At 39.4% G+C, this 21,088-nt stretch overlaps 3 protein-coding genes and 1 long non-coding RNA gene across 24 annotated transcripts in view; 1 reads left to right on the forward strand and 3 right to left on the reverse strand.

Moving 5' to 3' along the window:
• The window catches only part of LOC127511224 (uncharacterized), a 239,084-nt gene that overhangs the window by 59,071 nt on the left and 158,925 nt on the right, over nt 1-21,088 (forward strand). The gene's annotated exons all lie outside the window — the stretch shown is intronic.
• LOC127511192 (cerebellin-1-like) overlaps nt 1-21,088 on the reverse strand; it is a 127,130-nt gene that overhangs the window by 1,024 nt on the left and 105,018 nt on the right. For 3 of the 8 annotated variants that reach the window (XM_051891907.1, XM_051891906.1, XM_051891905.1), the window contains exon 5: nt 12,062-12,206. In XM_051891907.1, the coding sequence (XP_051747867.1) occupies nt 12,102-12,206 (105 nt within the window). In that variant the 3' untranslated portion in view covers nt 12,062-12,101. Of the gene's footprint in view, nt 1-12,061; nt 12,383-19,804; nt 20,083-20,256; nt 21,018-21,088 lie in introns of those variants that run through there. The other 5 variants (XM_051891901.1, XM_051891902.1, XM_051891900.1 and 2 more) reach the window with 3 other exon arrangements.
• Nucleotides 488-3,065, reverse strand: LOC127511268 (uncharacterized). The gene is made up of 3 exons (XR_007929943.1): nt 2,481-3,065; nt 2,263-2,350; nt 488-2,173 (listed from the first exon to the last, which is right to left on the reverse strand). It is a non-coding gene; the product is annotated as an uncharacterized LOC127511268 (long non-coding RNA).
• Nucleotides 5,188-21,088, reverse strand: part of cbln14 (cerebellin 14) — a 31,994-nt gene continuing 16,093 nt past the window's right edge. The window contains exons 1-5 of one of the 2 annotated variants that reach the window (XM_051892065.1): nt 6,892-7,212; nt 6,606-6,689; nt 6,114-6,161; nt 5,811-5,951; nt 5,188-5,706 (exon numbers count right to left, since the gene is read on the reverse strand). In XM_051892065.1, coding sequence (XP_051748025.1) covers nt 5,423-5,706; nt 5,811-5,951; nt 6,114-6,161; nt 6,606-6,689; nt 6,892-7,060 — 726 coding nt within the window. In that variant the 5' untranslated portion in view covers nt 7,061-7,212 and the 3' untranslated portion in view covers nt 5,188-5,422. Of the gene's footprint in view, nt 5,707-5,810; nt 5,952-6,113; nt 6,162-6,605; nt 6,690-6,891; nt 7,213-21,088 lie in introns of those variants that run through there. The other variant, XM_051892066.1, reaches the window with a different exon arrangement.

Raw genomic sequence — 21,088 nt, forward strand, 5'->3', positions numbered from 1 at the left:
CTGTAGGTTAGTGTGATTTCAGTGGTAAAAGGACCAATATATCCACCGCCAGATTCCATCAGTGAAGCTGAAAAAGCTATTTCTCTGTCTGTTATTGAAAAACATAAGCAATATTGTGATATATTACTGTATTACACTGAGAATGTATACACTGAATTTAACATCATTCAAGCACACTTTCACCTCTATTTTCCTTTCTCAACTCCACTTGACTCAGAGTAAGATTTGAAATTTCTGTGAATGAATAAAGATTCTGTTAAATGACATTTACACTGATTATTGTAGTAGATAACACAATTTACACAGTATACACTCAACTTTACACTATACAATGTATTGCAGGTGTTTTACTTTGAGGATCATTGATAAAAGAGTGAATGTTTTGGTGAGATACCTTCATTTTTCTTGTTCATCTCTTCCAGGATAAACGTCTGTTGTTCCCTCAGTTGAGTCTCTAAAGCTCTGATGTTTTCTTTCTGCTCTGTAACGGTGGCGGTCAGTTCTCTAAGTACTGAACTTAGTAGTGATTTAAGCAGTGATTGGCCAGACTTATTAGAGAATGCATTAAAAAAAATCAATAGAATGTCGGTGACACCTCGTGGCTATTTTTGGTACAGTGCCTAAACAAAATCTCATGGGAACTTAAATTTTTGTGATATCAACTTAAAATTTCAAACACAAATTGGTTAGATATATGGCTTTGGTTTGATAGTAATTTTAGAGTAAAAATTAATTTTGTAAAATATACACTACCAGTCAAAACTTTGAACACGGTAAGATTTTTAATGATTTAAAAAGTCTCTTCTGCTCACCAAGGCTGCATTTATTTAATTAAAAATACAGTAAAAACAGCAATATTGTGAAATATTATTACAATTTAAAATAACTGTGTTCTGTTTGAAAATATTTTAAAATGTAATTTATTCTTGTGTTGGCAAAGCTGAATTTTCAGCATCATTACTCCAGTCTTCAGTGTCACATGATCCTTCAGAAATCATTCTAATATGCTGATTTGCTGCTCAAGAAACATTTATTTTGTACAATTGTATTATATATTATATATTTGTGTACAATATTTCTTTTTCAGGATTCCTTGATGAATAGAAAGTTCAACAGAACAGTGTTTATCTGAAATACAAAGCTTTTGTAACATTATACACCACCGTTCAAAAGTTTGGGGTCAGTAAGAATTTTTATTTGAATTTTTTTGAAAAGAAATTAAAGAAATTAATACTTTTATTCAGCAAGGATGCATTAAATCAATCAAAAGTGACAGTAAAGACATTTATAATGTTACAAAAGATTATATTTCAAATAAATGCTGTTCTTTTGAACTTTCTATTCATCAAAGAATCCTGAAAAAAAAAAAAAATTGTACACAATAAATGTTTCTTGAGCATCTAATCATCATATTAGAATGATTTCTGAAGGATCATGTGACACTGAAGACTGGAGTAATGATGCTGAAAATTCAGCTTTGATCACAGGAATAAATTACTTTATAAAATATATTCAAATAGAAAACAGTTATTTTAAATTGTAATAATATTTCACAATATTACTGTTTTTACTGTATTTTTAATCAAATAAATGCAGCCTTGGTGAGCAGACGAACTTAGCTTAAAAAAAAATTAGCTATGCAAATTAGCTTATAAAAAACCTTACCGTGTCCAAACTTTTGACTGGTAGTGTACATTTCATTCAATTTCTATTTGGGGGCATAAAGGGTTAGTTCACCCAAACATATAAATTCAGTCATTATTTACTCGACTTTACGTTGTTCAATCTCTGTGTATTTTTCTTCCTTCTGAACACAAAAGGTGAATTTGGTCAAGTTTGTCCTGCTAGTTTCTATTCATTCAGTATCAGTCAATGGAGCCTGTCTTCCAGAAGATTCATGACATTATTTGATGATGCTTTTGAAGCTCCATTGAATGAACGGAAACCAGCAGAACAAACTTGACCAAAATCACATCCTCAATGTTTTTTGGTCTTGTCTAGATGCTCTCGCTGGCTCTGGGCTCACTGAGGATGAAGAGACCACAGCAACATCAGTCCAGATGAGGCAGTAAGGGCAGGAGGAGTGATGGAGGGTCTCATCCATGGCTCTACACCATTTCCAGGATCTGCTGTGGCTCTCAGTGCTCACACCAGTCTGAGGACATTTCACATCCTACAAAAATGCACAAACATAATACATTTGTCATTTTAATAGCACAATGTCATTTGATTTCTGTATTAAAAGTAACAAAATGATCTTACTTTATATTTTTGTTTCGGGTTTTCCCTTTTTTTCCCCACAAATGCCGCCGTCACCTTTCCTTGCAGGTCCTGCTCCACCACAAAAGCTCTGCAGCAAATGTACATAAATCAAGAATCACAAAAGTGCTGTAATAACCCTGTTTGAAATTACAATAATTAAAGTAAACTACAACTTAAGATTTAAGTAGATTTTGTATTCATGTCTGTAGTATACTCACTCAAAGCCTTTGATGGCATCGTTCCTTCATCAGCCTCTCTCCACCGGATAAACACACATGATCATCTGTCCCTGTAACATCAGACAAGATTCAAGTTTCCTCTGAGATTCATGTGCTCAACACTACATTCACATGTTGAGGTAGTTGCTGATGTGTTAACTCGCTTTTTATCCAACACAACACATTTTATCAACTCTACAAATACAATAGATAACTTATGTTGTAAACAGTGTAGGCAACAGTGAATTCTACATAATAGTACACACACATCAATCACTCAGATGTCTATTTCATGTTGTGATGTGCTCATCTTTAATAGTTAAAGAAGATTTTCCTGTCAGATGTTAAATAAACATTTAGTAAGCATCTTTAAGATGTATATGGTTCAGAATATGTAAATCCACTTTGGAGAATTAAGTTATGTGTGTTTACTAGAGCTCCCCTGTTATCTGTACATAATAAAACATGTTTTTACTGCAAAATCACAACTACACTGTCTAGTATCTTTACACATTCAACAGTTTACTCTATAGTAGTTCAACAAATGCGATTTTAACACAAGGAATCGTGTTTTTGGTTTTCAATACTCACATTTGAAAACACCCATGTCGCTTTTCTCCTCCGTGTTCGATTATGATGTATCCTCTCCCGTGGCCTCCTGGGATAGAAAAGTATCCATCGGATGAGCGCTCAAAAATCTAGGTGGAAACAGTAGCCCATCCGGGAACTTCTCGACTACTCATTTATGAATACTGAGGTTTCGGACATACTTATTCGCTCGCCTACTGCTTTTCGCCTAGTATATAGTAGAGAAGTAGGTGGTTTCGGACACTGTGAATAACTAAGGGAGCGCATGAGGAGCAAGGGAAGCATGACACAAACAAGCATGAATCAAACTACAAAATAAAAGACATGAAAACATAAACATGAACATAAACAAAACTATACATTACACAAAAATGATGTCAGCACGCCTGTCTTGGCGTGTGTCCTAGCAAACATAGTAGGTTATGTCTTAAGTGAACTTGAACACTGGAGAAAGAACGCATGTGTTCAGTATCAGTGTACTGTATCCGTGCATTATGTCTTAAAGTGACAGCAGCCTAATATTCCTGCTGTCTGAATGTGTTTTTATTGTTAATCAAACAACAAAAGACAAGGAAATCACTCATTGCTCTTGACTGAATAGATTTTGTAACTTTATACATTATAACTGTAATTAATAATGATAATTCTTTAAGTTATACAGTGAAGATTATATGCAATGTTGTTTAACATTTGATTAGCTACTATTTCTGTACCTGAAAACTACTGTTAGATACCTGAAAAACTCTAAAAGCACTGTTTATTTTATTTGTATCTTTGCTCTACTGTATTTATTTGTGCTGTTCCTTGTAGTTTGATTATTTGTTCTTATTTTCTTCCATTGCACCCCAAAATATATATATATATATATATTTATATATACACACACACACACACACACATATATTGGTCACTATTCTGTTGACTATAGTGGTAATTGAATGTAAAATAAAAGTTTTTGTTTTTCATCAAGTGTTAGTTTTCATAAAAACTAACACTTCGTAAAACTTTTAGTATTTCTACCTCATACTATGAATCGAAGCCACATCAGATCACAAAAGGAAATTATTTCAAACACTGGACGTTATGAAGTGAGTACGAGTAAAATCATGTCATTAAATATTCTCTTTTGTTGGACAACAGGCCTGTTAACGCTTCTCATTGTAAGTTTGTTAGGGTCATGTTGCTTTCAAATGCACATTGTAAGTGACAAACTCACAGCACTGATGGCTGATGTACTGATGACGCCAGAATGCTGATGAACATTGGTAGCCGAGTAGTAGTAGGCCCGGAGAGTCCTCAATGAAAGTGATTTCTGAGACAAAATTCGAAGACGAAAGAAGAAATTCACAAAGGAGAGGACCTGGATACTTCTGAGATTTGAAATGAAAAGATTTTGCTCTCCATTAGCAATATGATTAAAACGCGAGTAGTTGATGTGACAGAATACTAGGAATGATAGGCTGACATGGACTTAAAAGGACCACTGTAGCATTTCACATTTTCCATTGTTCAAATTATTAACATTTTTCCATCGCAGTAGAATAATAGAATAGAACAATCGCAGTAATATAGCATGCATCACAAAAGGGACATTTACGCAAATGTTCATAGAAGCTTAATTTAAACTTCAAATATGTCAGTAATTTAATGGACTATGAAAAAGTCTAATGACTATTTCAATTTTCGTTCCAATTTTTTCTATATATCCTAAACATTGTTATCATGTATCCATTATGAGCTCATTGTTTCTGCCTTAAATTAATACATTGTTAGCTGAAATTACATAATTTGGACAGTCAACTCTGATAACAGATTACTCTAAATTGTAATGTTGACACACATTTTCTGTAAAGCTGCTTTGCTTTTGAATTGAATATTTCCAAACAGGGAAGGGAACATCAGCATCATCAACTGTGAATGTAAAGAAGAAAGTTCAGTACTTATGCTCCAAGTGTCAAGCAGTGATTGGGAGAGATGTATTAGTTATGAATGAATGACGTAACATTAGAGTCTTCCTGGTAGAACTTTCACTAAAGCTATCATAGCTGACAAAATACTGTGATAAAGCTGGATTATATTTCCCCCAAATAAATAGAAAATTACATCTTGAACACATGTATATTGTAGGTGGTAGTACGTATTTTTACTTAAATTGTTGCTCTTTCAGTAGTCCTAATGTTTCTTTTACAAAATATATGAATTTATTCAAGCTATATGCATGGAAAATTATTTATGACATTCAAGTATAATTGCAAACATTCACATTAAAAATTATATTGTTTGACTGATACAGATTTAGTAATAAATTAAAGAATAATGAAAAAACAAACAATACAAAGCAGTGCATGGAAATTTTACATAGTAAAAAGAAGGTGTCCACTAAAGGTGTTACGTCTGTTACCATCTGTGTAGATATGACGGTTCTCCCAAAGCTGAAGATGTATCTGGTCCCCTTGTTCCAGCAGAAGGCAGACAGCGTTGCTCGCAGTGTCCTCTGTGTCTTGCCCGGGAGGGTTATCGGTTGCTCCGACCACAAAATTGCCATTTTTTAGCAACCTCAAACCAGTCGACATGGCATGAGGATTGAAGAGCACAAAGTTGAAGTAATACACTCCTTTTACTGGTGCAGTGAAGATTCCTGTTGATAACGGTAGAAACTTGGGTTCTTCAAACAGTTTACAAATGACCTGATAAAATTTTATAGCATCATGTTTACAATTTCCTTGAGCAATGTGATGATACCTGTATTTGTGTCGTAAGCATTTCCAATGTTAGTTAATGCATTTTCATACACAAGAGAGGTTGCTTCTTTATAAGGGCCAATAAATTTGTGGTTATTCCCTAAAGCTGACAGTGTGGCTGAAAACGCTACTTTCACCCTTTCTGGAAAAAAGAAGGGGAGAAGAAAATGAACAAGCAAGCAAAAAGAAACATCCTTCAAGTATCTTTTCATTTCATCAATGTAATGCTATTACTTGTTAGATCTTATTTCATGGCCCTAAACTTCAAAATAAAGGCAAAGGGACTTAATTGTTAATTATTTACCTGAAGCATCGGTCTTCTCCTCCAATTTTTTGAGCTTTGTAGTCAGTGCTGCATTGATGACAAAACATTACAAACCATTTTAAGTGTTTTTCCATTAAGCTTTCTGCTCAAAGAAATAAACTGGTCACTCCAGTGTGTGGCCAGTCAATTTGTTTCATTTTTCTTTTTATTTCTTTCCTTTTTATTAATTTTAAGCATTGTACATTAGCTTTGTTCTTGTTTTACATTCCCTGGCTGACTTCATCATTAAGAGCACTTAACTTTTCCAAGTATAATATATAAATCAGAGTGTGTAACCATTATCACAGGGTCCAACACATTGTGGTCCAAACGAGGTCAACACAGCGGCTGAGAAAGCCAGTTTAGGAGCCAAAACATAAACTTGTAATGAGATCATTTGTAATTAGTTTATATTTTTTTATTGTACTTTTTAAACAGAGAGTGTAACTTAAACTCTGTATGAACAGCAATTGCATAGAGCTATTTTGTTACCTGTATTCTGCTTTATTAGTTCATCCATTTTGATCTTTGTGTCAATCGTTGTATCATACAAAGTCTTCAGTTCTTTTGCCTGCTCTAAAATAATTATTCAAGAAATGATCAGTGCATACATGGACAGAAAATGAGATATAGATTCACTTTCTTAATCTTTGTCAACCTAGTAGATTAGACAGCTGACATCACAGTATGAGCAATATGGTGTTATAAATATGCAAATTATTGCATTTCATTTTATTCTGGGTCTACCCTGTCATGTATGTAGTGTCCATCACATTACCTTCGTTTTCTGTTCTTAGTCGCTCCATTTCAGTCTCCAGAGATTTCATTATTGTTTCAATGGTCTTTATTTTCCCCAGTTCTTCAAGGATGTTTATGTTTGGTGAAAGTACATCATCTGCCGATATAGCCCACACATTGAGCATTAAAACCGTTATAAAAATCAACATTATTGTGCTCTCGGTTTCTAGCGATGTACTGAATCAACTGAATTAATGTTCTCTTAGTTTTAAAGACAACTTGCGTAATTGTTTAAACTGTCCAATAGACTTTAGACTGCAAATATGTTTTGGGTGTCGACTGTAACCTTTGTTTCCTCAGGAGGGAATGAGATGCGTCGAATGAGGACACTATGGGGAATGCCTCTGAAGCACGTATGCAACTAGTCCAATCCTGATTGGTGCCGCATCACCATGTGACGTGTGACCGCGCACCACAGAAACCACATAGGGAAGCTGGTACGTATTAGAAGCAAGGTCCTCACAGGCATTCATGAAGTATGCCAAAGGGACTCCATCTCAGAGAACAACGGTTACAGTCATAACCTGAGATGTTCCCTTTCCAGGAAACTTGTGCTGCATCAAATGACGACACTGTGTGGAAGGAGATGCCCACTGCATCACACTGACTAATTTCTGTCCTTGAGTGAAACTGTACAGGCACAACTCAGGACGAGAGCACTTGAGCGCCAGGTGTAGAAGGATAAAACCTTATAAAGGTGTTTGGGGAGGCCCATCCTATCCCGCAGCATCAAATACTTTCTGAAGGGAGACCCCTGACAATAAGGCGTTAGAAGTTGCCATACTTCTTGTGGAATGAGCCCTCACCAATAGAGGTGAAGACAGACGCTCACCTCATAAGCTGTAGAAATTACCTCCACAGGTCATTTTTCTGGACCTTTTTACAGAAGATAAAAGTTGCTGTAATCTTTACTGACATTGTCCATTGCTCTCAGTGACTAACATCACTGAGAAGCTCTAGTAAAAATTACTTTACCCCACCTCTCCATGTAAAACTAGTCCCGTCCGAATAGGGCTTAAGTCTAAGCTCGGGGTTTGGATCACACATCTAAAAAAATGGCAGGCTAACACACTTTTTTCAAACTTCAGACTCACAGACAGTATTCAGTCACAGCCATCACACTGACTTGAGTAACATTACTGCAGCAGCATTGTGAAAAGTGTTGTTTCATAAGATTGAACATAGAACTGCACTTAACTGAGATTGTTGTTAGAATTTTGTTAGTACAGTTCATTTATAAAATGTTATTGGTAGTACCTTCAGTGAATAAGCACTTTACTGCTGACAATGGCCCTTTTTTCAGTTCAGTGCTACTTCATATGATCTGATCACTGCAAGTGTTACAATGATTTTAAACTCTGTTTTCCATTTGAACATTTCCACATTTAGATTAAATATGCCACTCTCATTAATGAAGTTAAGCACTGAAATTACATGAAATCATTATCCAGAAGTCACAACATTTTTTTATATTAATTTAAATGGAAATATTTGTTGTGGATAGATTGAAAAAATAAATAATAGCTCATTTTTACCATATGTGGCTGACAAAATATTTTATTTTATTGAAAGTGAGGAAAAACTCCTTTTTTAAAATTGACACGCATTAACTTTATACTAAAAATAATTATTTTTACACATTTAGATTATTGAAATAAATAATATGTGATTACACAATCAAGTCTATTCTTTTAGTGGCAACTTATGTGGCAATACAATGTGGCAATACAATGAATACCTCTGTGGCTTACCCTCTACAATGAGGGTAAGCCACAGAGGGTCACTGCTGAAAGAGCTGGCTGTTCACAGAGTGCTGTGCCAAAGCATATTCATGGAAAGTTGACTGGAAGGAAAAAGTCCTGACAGTCTGCGTTAAACTTAAAAATTTACTGAATAAGTGCCGGCACGCACACCCGCGTAAGACAGACGGAACGCGGGAGAGAGGGAGACAATTAGTATTCAGCACAAAAATATTAATCTTGCTGAAATATCTGTTGTTTAAAGTTAAATTTAGATTTAAAAATCAACATGTCATTCAAGTATTTTACGAGAGTAGTAACTGTAAAGGGATAACATTGAATATAAATATAAGATTTTTATAGCCTATATTACAGGATAAAGAAATGACAGTAAGAGGTGATTGTGTCCTGAGTGAATGTGTGTGTTCCTGCTGAACATTTATCTTGCCTGTTGGTTAACAGTGAGTTTGTGTTTTTCTTTATTATCTTTATTACTATCTTCATTTTTAATGTAGAGTAGAGATTTAAACTATATTCACTATATACAGTGCTAAAGTTATTGGACATCTGATACCCAATGTATGGTTTGTGCCACAGCTGTCCTAAACTATCAGTATTGTTGCTAAAATCATTTTTCATGTTTCTGTTAATCCACCAGTATGTGTTAGCACTTTAGTTGCAGCATTTCTAAAGCTACAATATATTTATTGTTGTTATCCATGAATTTTTGATTTTACTGTTTTACAAGAAAGCAGGAAAAAGTAAAACACTTCAGACATTTCAGATGCCCAATTACAGTCAATAACAACATTTTTTGGATATTATGTGTGAATATTATTTAGAAACTATTTAATTGTTTCAGTTTATTTTCCTAATAAATGGCAATACCATTTTTAGCTTTAAACGAGTTTTTGATAGAATCCTAAAATATTTGTGTTCTCTCTTTATTATGACAGGTAGTCTAATAAATTAAGCACTGTATATTTTCATAGCATTCAATTGGCATGTTTCTTTGAAGTACATTGGGCAAGATGTGCAATAGTGGGGTTTTTTTTTTGTCAATAAAATAAAAATATATAAAAATTAGGATTTTTATCCGATTAATCGAGAGAGAGAGAGAGAAAAAAAGAAAGAAAGAAAGAAAAATCAGCCAACTAATCGATTATCAAAGTAATCGTTAGTTGCAGCCCAACAAAAATATAAATTTTTGCTGGCAGACTGAATATGACTGTTGTATGTCTTCCTTATTTTAAAGATAAATTAGTGACCTCTCCAAATACAGGTTCATATGTTAATGATTCTTCATGGTTTTCATCTTAAATCATACGCTGAAGGTTCAGAATTATTGAAATCACATTCTGCAAAGCTCCTGTTATCTTAAGGGAAACAGCAGAAAACCACTGAAAGTGTTGAGGTTATACCTGCTTTCATCATATAACCTCCTGCCAGACCAAAATCTCACATAGACAACATCTCCAACCTCCAGGATCAACACAACTCCATTCGAGGAGTGTAACGAATTCTGAGCCTGATATTCATGTGCAATAACCACACGCTCTCTATTCTTAACAATGTCTGCAGTTGCTGTAGTTGGGGCATGACCATATACAGAGACTCTGAACATGTACGCTCCTTTCAGTGGGGCTGTGAAAACACCTAAATCAAATAACGAGAGATACAGAATCAGCTGTTTCCTGTATGATTTCTTCATTACCAAACACACTGTAATAGTTTTTAAAGATAGTAGATCATTTAATTCTCTTACACACATTACACAACTGCAGAGAGGTCTGAATGGAGCAGAAGGGTTTTCATTACTATAAACTGAGTTTTATGACTCCATTTCATTGATAATTACCTGTAATTGGGTTGTAGGCGTTCCCTATGTTTGTGAAGACGTTCCTGTAGGTTAGTGTGATTTCAGTGGTAAAAGGACCAATATATCCACTGCCAGATTGCATCAGTGAAGCTGAAAAAGCTATTTCTCTGTCTGATTTAAGCAGTGATTGGCCAGACTTATTAGAGAATGCATAAAAAAAAAATCAATAGAATGTCGGTGACACCTCGTGGCTATTTTTGGTACAGCGCCTAAACAAAAAATCATGGGAACTTAATTTTTTGTGATATCAACTTAAAATTTCAAGCACAAATTGGTTAGATATATGGCTTTGGTTTGATAGTAATTTTAGAGTAAAAATAATTTTGTAAAATATACACTACCAGTCAAAATTTGGACACGGTAAGATTTTTAATGTTTTTAAAAGAAGTTTCATCTGCTCACAAAGGCTGCATTTATTTAATTAAAAATACAGTAAAAACAGTAATATTGTGAAATATTATTACAATTTAAAATAACTGTTTTGTAAAACCTAATGAATAATTTGCATAACAATGGAGAAAGGGGTTACTACTAGAAGTAGTATGACGACGATGAACGTGATAGAAAATGACCCTGAAGTGAGGCAAGGTAGCAGAAGTAGTTCTCCGAGTTCATCCCCACATGATGAAAATAACTCCGACGTTAGCCTACAATGTATTCTCAATGAACTCCATAATCACTTGAAATTGATCTATGACATGCAATTCATCTAAATTTCAATGTTTAACACAAGTCCACATACACCCCATATATTTTATGATCGCATATCTTTCGACTAGGGCTGCCCTCGACTAAAGATTTTTCTAGTCGACTAGTAGTCGTTCATTTAAGCTATTAGTCGACTAATCACGTGTTTATATTAAGCCATGAATCATAATAATGAGCCTTTAAAATGTATCAGATTTTTGTAAGCGACCATAATATACAAGATTTATGCATTTTGTTTGTCCTTTGTGTCATGTATGACTATTGTGCATCTAACATAATACATAATGTGGTAAATGTGCTGTCTTAATGATAAATAAAACATTGCACATTTTCTGCACATTGCTGGATTATTATTATTATTTTTTCTTTTCATTTTGATCACCAAAAAATAAAATAAAAATCTTGGTGGGACTGATAAATATGATATGAGTGCTTCAAATCAAGCATCGATGGGGAAATATTCATGAGAATATGAGGAAAAGAAAATGCCACAATGTCTCTTTATTCTCTTATTTATTTCTGTAGGATGAAGAGATACAGATCAAGTATCAGTAACAAGATACACTTAAAAAGATATTTAACATTATTAGGTTTACTACTTTAACAAAAACACTTTTGAGTCACATGTGATATTCATGGGTCCTGTCTGTCTCAGTGCTGAAACTCTTCATACAAACTAGACAGATCAGAACTAATGAATATAGTGTATTATACTGACTTTTATACAGTAATCTAGTGCAAATTTCAAACACACATTAGTCCTCATTAATACAGGTTCATATGTTAATGATTCTTCATGATTTTCATCTTAAATCATACGCTGAAGGTTCAGAATTACTGGAATCACATTCTGCAAAGCTCCTGTTATCTTAAGGGAAACAGTAGATAACCACTGAAAGAGTTGTGGTTATTCTGGTCATCATATATCCTCCTGCCAGACCAAAGTCTCACATAGACAACATCTCCAACCTCCAGGATCAACACAACTCCATTCGAGGAGTTTAACGAATTCTGAGCCTGATATTCATGTGCAATAACCACACGATCTCCATTCTTAAAAATGGCTGCAGTTGCTCCAGTTGGGCCATTACCATATACAGAGACTCTGAACATGTACGCTCCTTTCAGTGGGGCTGTGAAAACACCTAAATCAAATAACAAGAGATACAGAATCAGCTGTTTCCTGTATGATTTCTTAATGGACTACTTGCACAACTACTTCCTCGTTCTACTTATTACTTTAGTTCAGGAGTTTCCGGTAACAGTGTTCAGCGCACCTACATACATGAGAACGCAGATTATTACTGTTTTATGTCTGTCAGTTTAAAACAATGAATCATGTTCTCTGAGTTAACATGAATTATCTTGAACCTGCTGAAATGTTCTGTTATGTTCCACGTATGTTTTGTATTTTGTTTTTTGTTTGTTTCCTCCCTCTCTTTTGTTATCTATCCATCGAGTTGTTTAGGTTGATCTTATTTGACCAGAAAACCAGCAATCATCGGGGCGATGTCATGACGTTCTGACGTCACGACCAGCGTTCTGCCAATCTGCGGGTTGCTGATCGTTTAAAGGGCTTTTGGCGGCGTTCCATCTGCAGTGAGCGTTTGGGCTTCGGACCTCACTCACCTTTGTCGAGCCAGAAGCACTCAGCCAATCTACGTGTCTTTGAACTGTTCACTTAGTCTGTGGTTTACTGAGACAATATTCTGTGAGTTGTTTGATGCACTCGTGTAATAGTTAGAGCGTGATACAAGTTTCACATGTTCATTGTATGTGCGCATTCGTATGCTGGTGTGAAGTCGTTATCTGTTAACCACTTGATTCGGTCTTGATTGGCAAATAATGATCCCTTTGTTATGTACAGCCCTACTCGGTGTTGATCTCAACCTCCCTGACAACTGTAGTGAGTGACGGCTCGATCTGGTAGTTAGTGATTTATGTTAGTTAGTGTGTGGGTGTTCGCCTCCATTGTATTTTTGGTTATTTATATAGTAAGTGTCACAAGTGAGGCTCCCGCACTTCCTTCCCCGCACCACCGGAGGGAGCCTTCACCGGAATACTGATACCATCATTCGGACTACATTTCCCATAGGCCCTCATTCCTGGGACTGATTGCACACACACCTGCACCACATCACACTCACACTATTTAAGCAGCACGCACACACACACACACTGCGAAGTCTTGATTTGCCCCGGTGATCATTTCTAAGCGTTTTCTGTGGATTGTTATACTGTTGCCGATTGGACTGTTTATCTCTTGTGATTCTCTGCTGCCTGCCTTGATCCTTGCCTGTTTACTGGACTGTGTTTGTTTGCCGCCTGCCCTGATCTCTGCCTGCTTCCTGATACCGTTTGTCTGCCGCCTGCCTCGACCATTGCCTGTCCCTGTTTACGTCTCTGCCTCTGCCCTTACCTGTGTATACACTATTCTTAATAAAAGCTGCAAATGGATCTCCATGCTGTCGACCCATCATTACAGAAGACTTCGCCGACTAGCGATCCAGCAGCTATCATGCAGCTCTCTACTGAGCTATCCGCCCAGGCCAACCAGCTCGCAGTTCATCAACATCAGTTGAATCGATTGACTTCCCTTACCGAGGAGCTGGTAAAGACTCTACAGGGCCTTCGGTTCAGGCCTCCCGAGGCCGCTGCCTCGCCGCCCGCGGCTCCCGACAACCAGGCCTTCACTCCCGCTCCTGCGGTGAATCCACGACTCGCCTTCCCAGAGAAGTTTGATGGCAATCCAGCTAAATGTAAGGGATTTCTGCTTCAATGCTCACTCTTTGTTAACCAACAGCCGGCTCTGTATCCCTCCGATTCCAGTCGGATATCCTTCGTTTGCTCGCTGTTGTCTGGTAAAGCACTGGATTGGGCCACGGCTGTGTGGGGAGAGGACGGCTCCGCGTTTCCCACATTCTCCGCATTTCTTCGAAAGTTCAAAGAGGTTTTCGAACATCCCGCGGGAGGTAAGAGCGCTGGAGATCAACTGCTGTCGCTGTGCCAGGGCAAAACCACCGCTGCTGAGTATGCTCTCACATTCCGAACTCTAGCAGCTCAAACAAATTGGGTCGACGACACGTTGAAGTTGCTGTTTCGCAAAGGTCTGTCCCTAGAACTTCAAGCCAAACTAGCCTGCCGTGACGAGGGAAGAACGCTTAGCGAATTCATAGAGCTGGCCATCCAAATTGATAATTTACTTCGCTCTCGACGTCCGCTCCGTGGGGCCACTTCCCAAACTTTAACCAACCCCACTCCAGAACCCATGCAGCTCGGCTATACACCGCTACACCCAGAAGAAAGAGAAAGAAGAAGACAACTCCACCTGTGTCTGTACTGCGGCCAAGCCGGCCACATCAAAATCAATTGTCCCATCCGGCCAAGTCCCTCTAACCCGAAAGCGGTGAGTTCCCAGCAATCCACCAACTATTCAGCTAACAGTTTCAAAATACCAGTACATGTGACTGTCAACAACCAGTGCATACCCACTCAGGCGCTCATAGACTCTGGGGCTGCAGGCAACTTCATGTCAAATACTTTCATTCAGGAACACAACATCACTCTATCTGCTTGTGATTCTCAATTGACAGTGGAGGCGCTAGATGGTCGGCCCATCGGAGAGGGGAAGGTCGCACACATTACTGCTGAGGTTGACCTGCAAGTAGGAGTATTACACCATGAACCCATCAGATTTTACGTCATCCACTCACCCAACAATCCAGTCATCCTTGGTCTCCCGTGGCTCCGGACCCACAACCCACATATTTCCTGGAAGGAGGGACAGATTATTCAGTGGGATTCATCCTGTCATGAACTTTGTCTGAAACAAGTCACCCCATTACCAGTTCAAACTGTATCAATCCACACAGTTAATTCCGACGAGTCCCACATTCCCGTCGAGTATGCTGACCTGGCAATCGCTTTCAGCAAAAGCAAAGCCACCGAGTTACCCCCACATCGATCCAGTGACTGTGCCATCGACTTACTACCAGGTACCACGCCCCCCAAGGGCAGAATTTTCCCTTTATCCCAACCCGAATCTGCTGCTATGAAAAAATTCATTGAAGAGGAGCTAGCCAAAGGTTTCATCCGGCCCTCAACGTCACCAGCAGCATCAGGCTTCTTCTTTGTCAAGAAGAAGGACGGTAGTCTCAGACCCTGCATTGACTACCGCGGACTTAACGATATCACCGTCAAATTTCGTTACCCTTTGCCCCTGGTTCCAGCAGCTCTAGAGCAGTTACGGCAGGCTAAATACTTTACCAGGCTGGATCTTCGCTGTGCCTATAATCTGATACGCATCAGAGAGGGGGACGAATGGAAAACTGCCTTTTCCACCGCCACTGGCCACTACGAGACCCTTGTGATGCCGTTCGGGCTGGCCAACAGTCCCTCCGTGTTCCAGTCTTTCATCAACGATGTCTTCCGGGACATGCTCAACCGCTGGGTCGTAGTTTACATAGATGACATCCTCATCTATTCCAGCACGTTTGAGGAACACATCCAACACGTCCGGGCTGTTCTACAACGCCTCATTCAACACCAACTCTACGCCAAGGCCGAGAAATGTGAATTTCATCGCACATCCACGTCATTCTTGGGGTATGTCATCAGTCACGAGGGAGTGGCTATGGACGACAGCAAGGTGAGAGCAGTTCTAGAATGGCCACGACCACGAACACTGAAAGAACTGCAACGATTCCTTGGGTTCGCTAATTTCTACAGGCGGTTTATAAGGAACTTCAGTGGCATTGCAGCACCTCTAACCTCCATGACCAAACGACAATCCACCCGTCTCACCTGGTCCAATGAGGCGATACAGGCTTTCCAGGAATTAAAGGAACGTTTCACCACTGCTCCCATTCTCCGTCACCCAGATCCAGAGCTCCCCTTCATCGTAGAGGTTGACGCATCCAGCACAGGCATCGGGGCCGTACTCTCACAACGTCAAGGAAATCCAGCCAAAATGTTTCCGTGTGCATTCTACTCGAGGAAGTTATCAGCAGCAGAACGAAACTACGATGTAGGCAACCGGGAGCTACTAGCCATGAAGGCAGCGTTGGAGGAGTGGCGGCACTGGCTGGAGGGAGCACAGCACCCATTCACCATACTCACGGACCACAAGAACCTTGAATATCTCCGTTCAGCCAAACGCTTAAACCCCAGACAAGCCAGGTGGGCCATGTTCTTCACCAGATTTCAGTTTACCGTGACATATCGACCAGGCTCAAGGAACCTCAAAGCCGACGCGCTGTCTCGCCAAGTGGAGGAGGTAGAGAGAACAAAGAGCGAGGAAAACATCATCCCCAACAAACTTCTGGTCGCTCCCGTACAATGGGACATCATGACAGAAATCACCGAACTCAACGCACAGACGGTACCACCCCCGGAATGCCCACCAGATCGCACGTTCGTACCAGAAGCCCTCCGCAACAAGTTACTACATCAAGTGCATGCTCTTCCCAGTTCTGGTCACCCTGGTATTACTGCCACATTCCATCTGTTACAGAACCGGTTCTGGTGGGAGACCATGCTTGCGGAGACCACTCAATTCGTAAAGAACTGCACAGCCTGTCAAACCTCAAAACCATCCCGTCAAGTACCCTCCGGGTTGTTACAGCCACTGCCCATTCCTCAACGTCCCTGGTCCCACATAGCAATTGACTTCGTCACCGACCTCCCTGTGTCCCGTGGCCACACCACCATTCTTACGGTTGTGGACCGATTCTCCAAAGCCTGTCGACTCATTCCACTACCCAAACTACCATCTGCTTTTGAAACAGCAGAGACCCTCTGCAACTATGTATTCTGTTTCTACGGCTTGCCAGAGAACATTGTATCGGACAGAGGGCCACAGTTCACGTCCCGGGTATGGGCAGCCTTCTTCAAACACCTGAATGTCAATGTCAGTCTCACATCAGGATATCACCCCGAATCCAATGGCCAAACAGAACGCATGAACCAAGAGCTCACCAGATTCCTACGCACTTACTGCCAACAAAATCAAAATGACTGGAGTCGTTACCTGATGTGGGCGGAATACGCACAAAACTCTCTCCAGAAAGCCGCCACCGGCGTGACTCCCTTCAAATGTGTACTTGGCTACCAGCCACCACTTTTCCCTTGGTCCGGCGAACCCACCAATCTACCATCCGTGACAGAGTGGCTGCAACGCAGTGAGGAAACCTGGGACCTCGCCCATCACCATCTGCAGCGCGCTGTGAGAAGGCAGGAGGTACAGGCCAATTGTCACCGGCGTCCCAGTCCAGAATACACCGTGGGCCAATGGGTCTGGCTATCCACACGAGATCTCCGCCTCCGACTTCCATGCAGAAAGCTCAGTCCCAGGTTTGTAGGGCCTTTTCAAATTATTAAACAAATTACACCCGTGTCATTTCGATTAGACCTACCTGCTAACTACCGTGTTTCTCCCACTTTCCATGTGTCGTTGCTGAAACCCTCTGGTGGTCCGAGGGGGGAGTCGGAGGGAGCCGAGGCCCGCAACCCCCCACCCATGCTGATCGAAGGCGAGGAGGCTTACCAAGTTCGAGAACTACTCGATTCCAGGCGCCGGGGTGGGAGACTTCAGTACCTGGTCGACTGGGAGGGGTACGGCCCGGAGGAGCGATCCTGGGTCGATGTGGATGATATCCTGGACCCCTCACTCACAGAAGAGTTTCATAGGACGCATCCGGAGAGACCGGCCCCTCGACCACGTGGTAGACCCCGGCGTCATCCGCCTCCTCGCGTCTGGAGCCGCTCGCAGGGGGGGGGCTCTGTCACAAGTGAGGCTCCCGCACTTCCTTCCCCGCACCACCGGAGGGAGCCTTCACCGGAATACTGATACCATCATTCGGACTACATTTCCCATAGGCCCTCATTCCTGGGACTGATTGCACACACACCTGCACCACATCACACTCACACTATTTAAGCAGCACGCACACACACACACACTGCGAAGTCTTGATTTGCCCCGGTGATCATTTCTAAGCGTTTTCTGTGGATTGTTATACTGTTGCCGATTGGACTGTTTATCTCTTGTGATTCTCTGCTGCCTGCCTTGATCCTTGCCTGTTTACTGGACTGTGTTTGTTTGCCGCCTGCCCTGATCTCTGCCTGCTTCCTGATACCGTTTGTCTGCCGCCTGCCTCGACCATTGCCTGTCCCCGTTTATGTCTCTGCCTCTGCCCTTACCTGTGTATACACTATTCTTAATAAAAGCTGCAAATGGATCTCCATGCTGTCGACCCATCATTACAGTAAGTTTAGTTAAGGCGTCGTATACGCCGAGGTTTTCGGTTTTGTTTCTACATTTTATTTTTGGTAGTTAGTTTAGGGGTGTGGGCGCTAGTTTTGTTTTGATTATTTCTTTTGTTTGGCAACCCCCTCGTTTTTTTCTTGCTTTTGAGTTCATGTTTCTCTTGTAACGTTCAATTTCCCACCCGTGTCAATAAACATCGGGTTATTTTTGCAACCCTTGTTGTCTGGTCTGCTCTTCCTCACACTGCAGCAGCTGCATCTCAACTAAATGTTGCGTTCATTCCACTTAACATCTGTAAGCTCGTAAATGTTCCTATAAATATATTTTCTTTCCAACTGTGCATTCTGAATAATAAATAAGTATATTTCCCCATTAACCTGCAGCAGTCCAGTGCTCGTCTTCTCATTAACAGTGTTTTTCTCTTACTGATCATATTTCATACCTGCTGAATTCACATTTTTAAATGAATTTGACTGATAAAAGGATTGATTGTGTGTGCTGGAGCTCTTACTCCAGTCTTTTAAAATAGTTGAATGAATTAATTAATGTGCAGTATGTGCCTTACATAAATTTAATGATATTAAATATTTAATTAATCTTAAACACTAACACGTTAACAGTGCTACTACTTTGAATATTAATTAAGAAAATTGGCATAAACATGCGAATAACATACAGTGAAATGATTGACAATGAAAAAATTACACGGAATAGTGATTAAACTATTTAATTCAAATAAATAAAGGTTCATATTCATCAGGTCTCACGCTTCAGCATCACAGTCACTAGTTTAGACGAGCACTGACACCCTGTGCTGAAATAATCATGAATGTTTAACAGCTGCTGCTTTCTCAGATCGACTTGAGTTGATTAAAACTTCATGTTCTGTTGAGTTTGGAAAATCCGTTACACAGTAATCATCAGAATATCTCTTCTCCTGACTGTGAAAATATCTAGATTTTTAAATCTTATGCCTATATATTTTACGTGCCGTTTAGTAAAGTAAGTGACTAGAGTACACTGAAGATATACTTAAGTGGAGATAAATTAGTTGTACTTGTATTTCAAAACAGAAGTGCATCATGAAGCTCAATACAAGTAGTCCATTACCAAACACACTGTAATAATTTAGAAAGATGGCAGATCATTTAATTTACTTTAATTAATCATTTTAATTCTCTTATACACATTACACACACATTACTTTCTTTTGTTTTTATTGTATATATTTTATATTTGTGCAAATAAAACTAAACTAATAACTAAGAGAGGTTTATGACTCCATTTCATTGATAATTACCTGTAATTGGGTTGTAGGCGTTCCCTATGTTTGTGAAGACGTTCCTGTAGGTTAGTGTGATTTCAGTGGTAAAAGGACCAATATATCCACTGCCAGATTGCATCATTGAAGCTGAAAAAGCTATTTCTCTGTCTGTTATTGAAAAACATAAGCAATATTGTGATATATTACTGTATTACACTGAGAATGTATACACTGAATTTAACATCATTCAAGCACACTTTCACCTCTATTTTCCTTTCTCAACTCCACTTGACTCAGAGTAAGATTTGAAATTTCTGTGAAGGAATAAAGATTCTGTTAAATGACATTTACACTGATTATTGTAATAGATAACACAATTTACACAGTATACACTCAACTTTACACTAACATTTACACTATACAATGTATTGCATTGGTGTTTTACTTTGAGGATCACTGATAAAAGAGTGAATGTTTCGGTGAAGTACCTTCATTTTTCTTGTTCAGCTCTTCCAGGATAAACGTCTGTTGTTCCCTCAGTTGTGTCTCTAAAGCTCTGATGTTTTCTTTCTGCTCTGTAACGGTGGCGGTCAGTTCTCTGATGTTTCCTTTCTGCTCTGTAACGGTGGCGGTCAGTTCTCTGATGTTTTCTTTCTGCTCTGTAACGGAAGCGGTCAGTTCTCTGTTCTTTTCTTTCTGCTCTGTAACGGTGGTGGTCAGTTCTCTGATGTTTCCTTTCTGCTCTGTAACGGTGGCGGTCAGTTCTCTGTTCTTTTCTTTCTGCTCTGTAACGGTGGTGGTCAGTTCTCTGATGTTTTCTTTCTGCTCTGTAACGGAAGCGGTCAGTTCTCTGTTCTTTTCTTTCTGCTCTGTAACGGTGGCGGTCAGTTCTCTGATGTTTCCTTTCTGCTCTGTAACGGTGGCGGTCAGTTCTCTCAGTGCTGCATGGATGTCAGGGATGCCCAGATTGCAGTATTGTTGGCTGTCAGTTGAAGCTTCAGCTCTCAAAGTGTCTGTTTGAGGTGGATTCTGTCTTCCGTCCTCAGAGCTGATCTGTTGACTGATCTCATTCTCATTGAGTCCTCCATCTACCTGCTGCTGGACGACAAACACAAAGGTTTCCAACAGCAGCAGTATACATACTAAAGCCTTCATTCTTCACTGATGTTTGTTTCCAGCTCTTGCTCTGTCATCCCCACAGCCTCTCATGTTCCTTTTATAGTGTCCTGATTTACTGTCTTTTGTACTTGATTTATATTGCTTCAGATAAATAAGTAATTCAAGTTAATTGTTAATCATAATCAAAGGGATGTTCCAGGT

This window comes from Ctenopharyngodon idella, chromosome 4 (genome assembly GCF_019924925.1).
Source record: "Ctenopharyngodon idella isolate HZGC_01 chromosome 4, HZGC01, whole genome shotgun sequence".
Classification (NCBI taxonomy): Eukaryota; Metazoa; Chordata; class Actinopteri; order Cypriniformes; family Xenocyprididae; genus Ctenopharyngodon; species Ctenopharyngodon idella.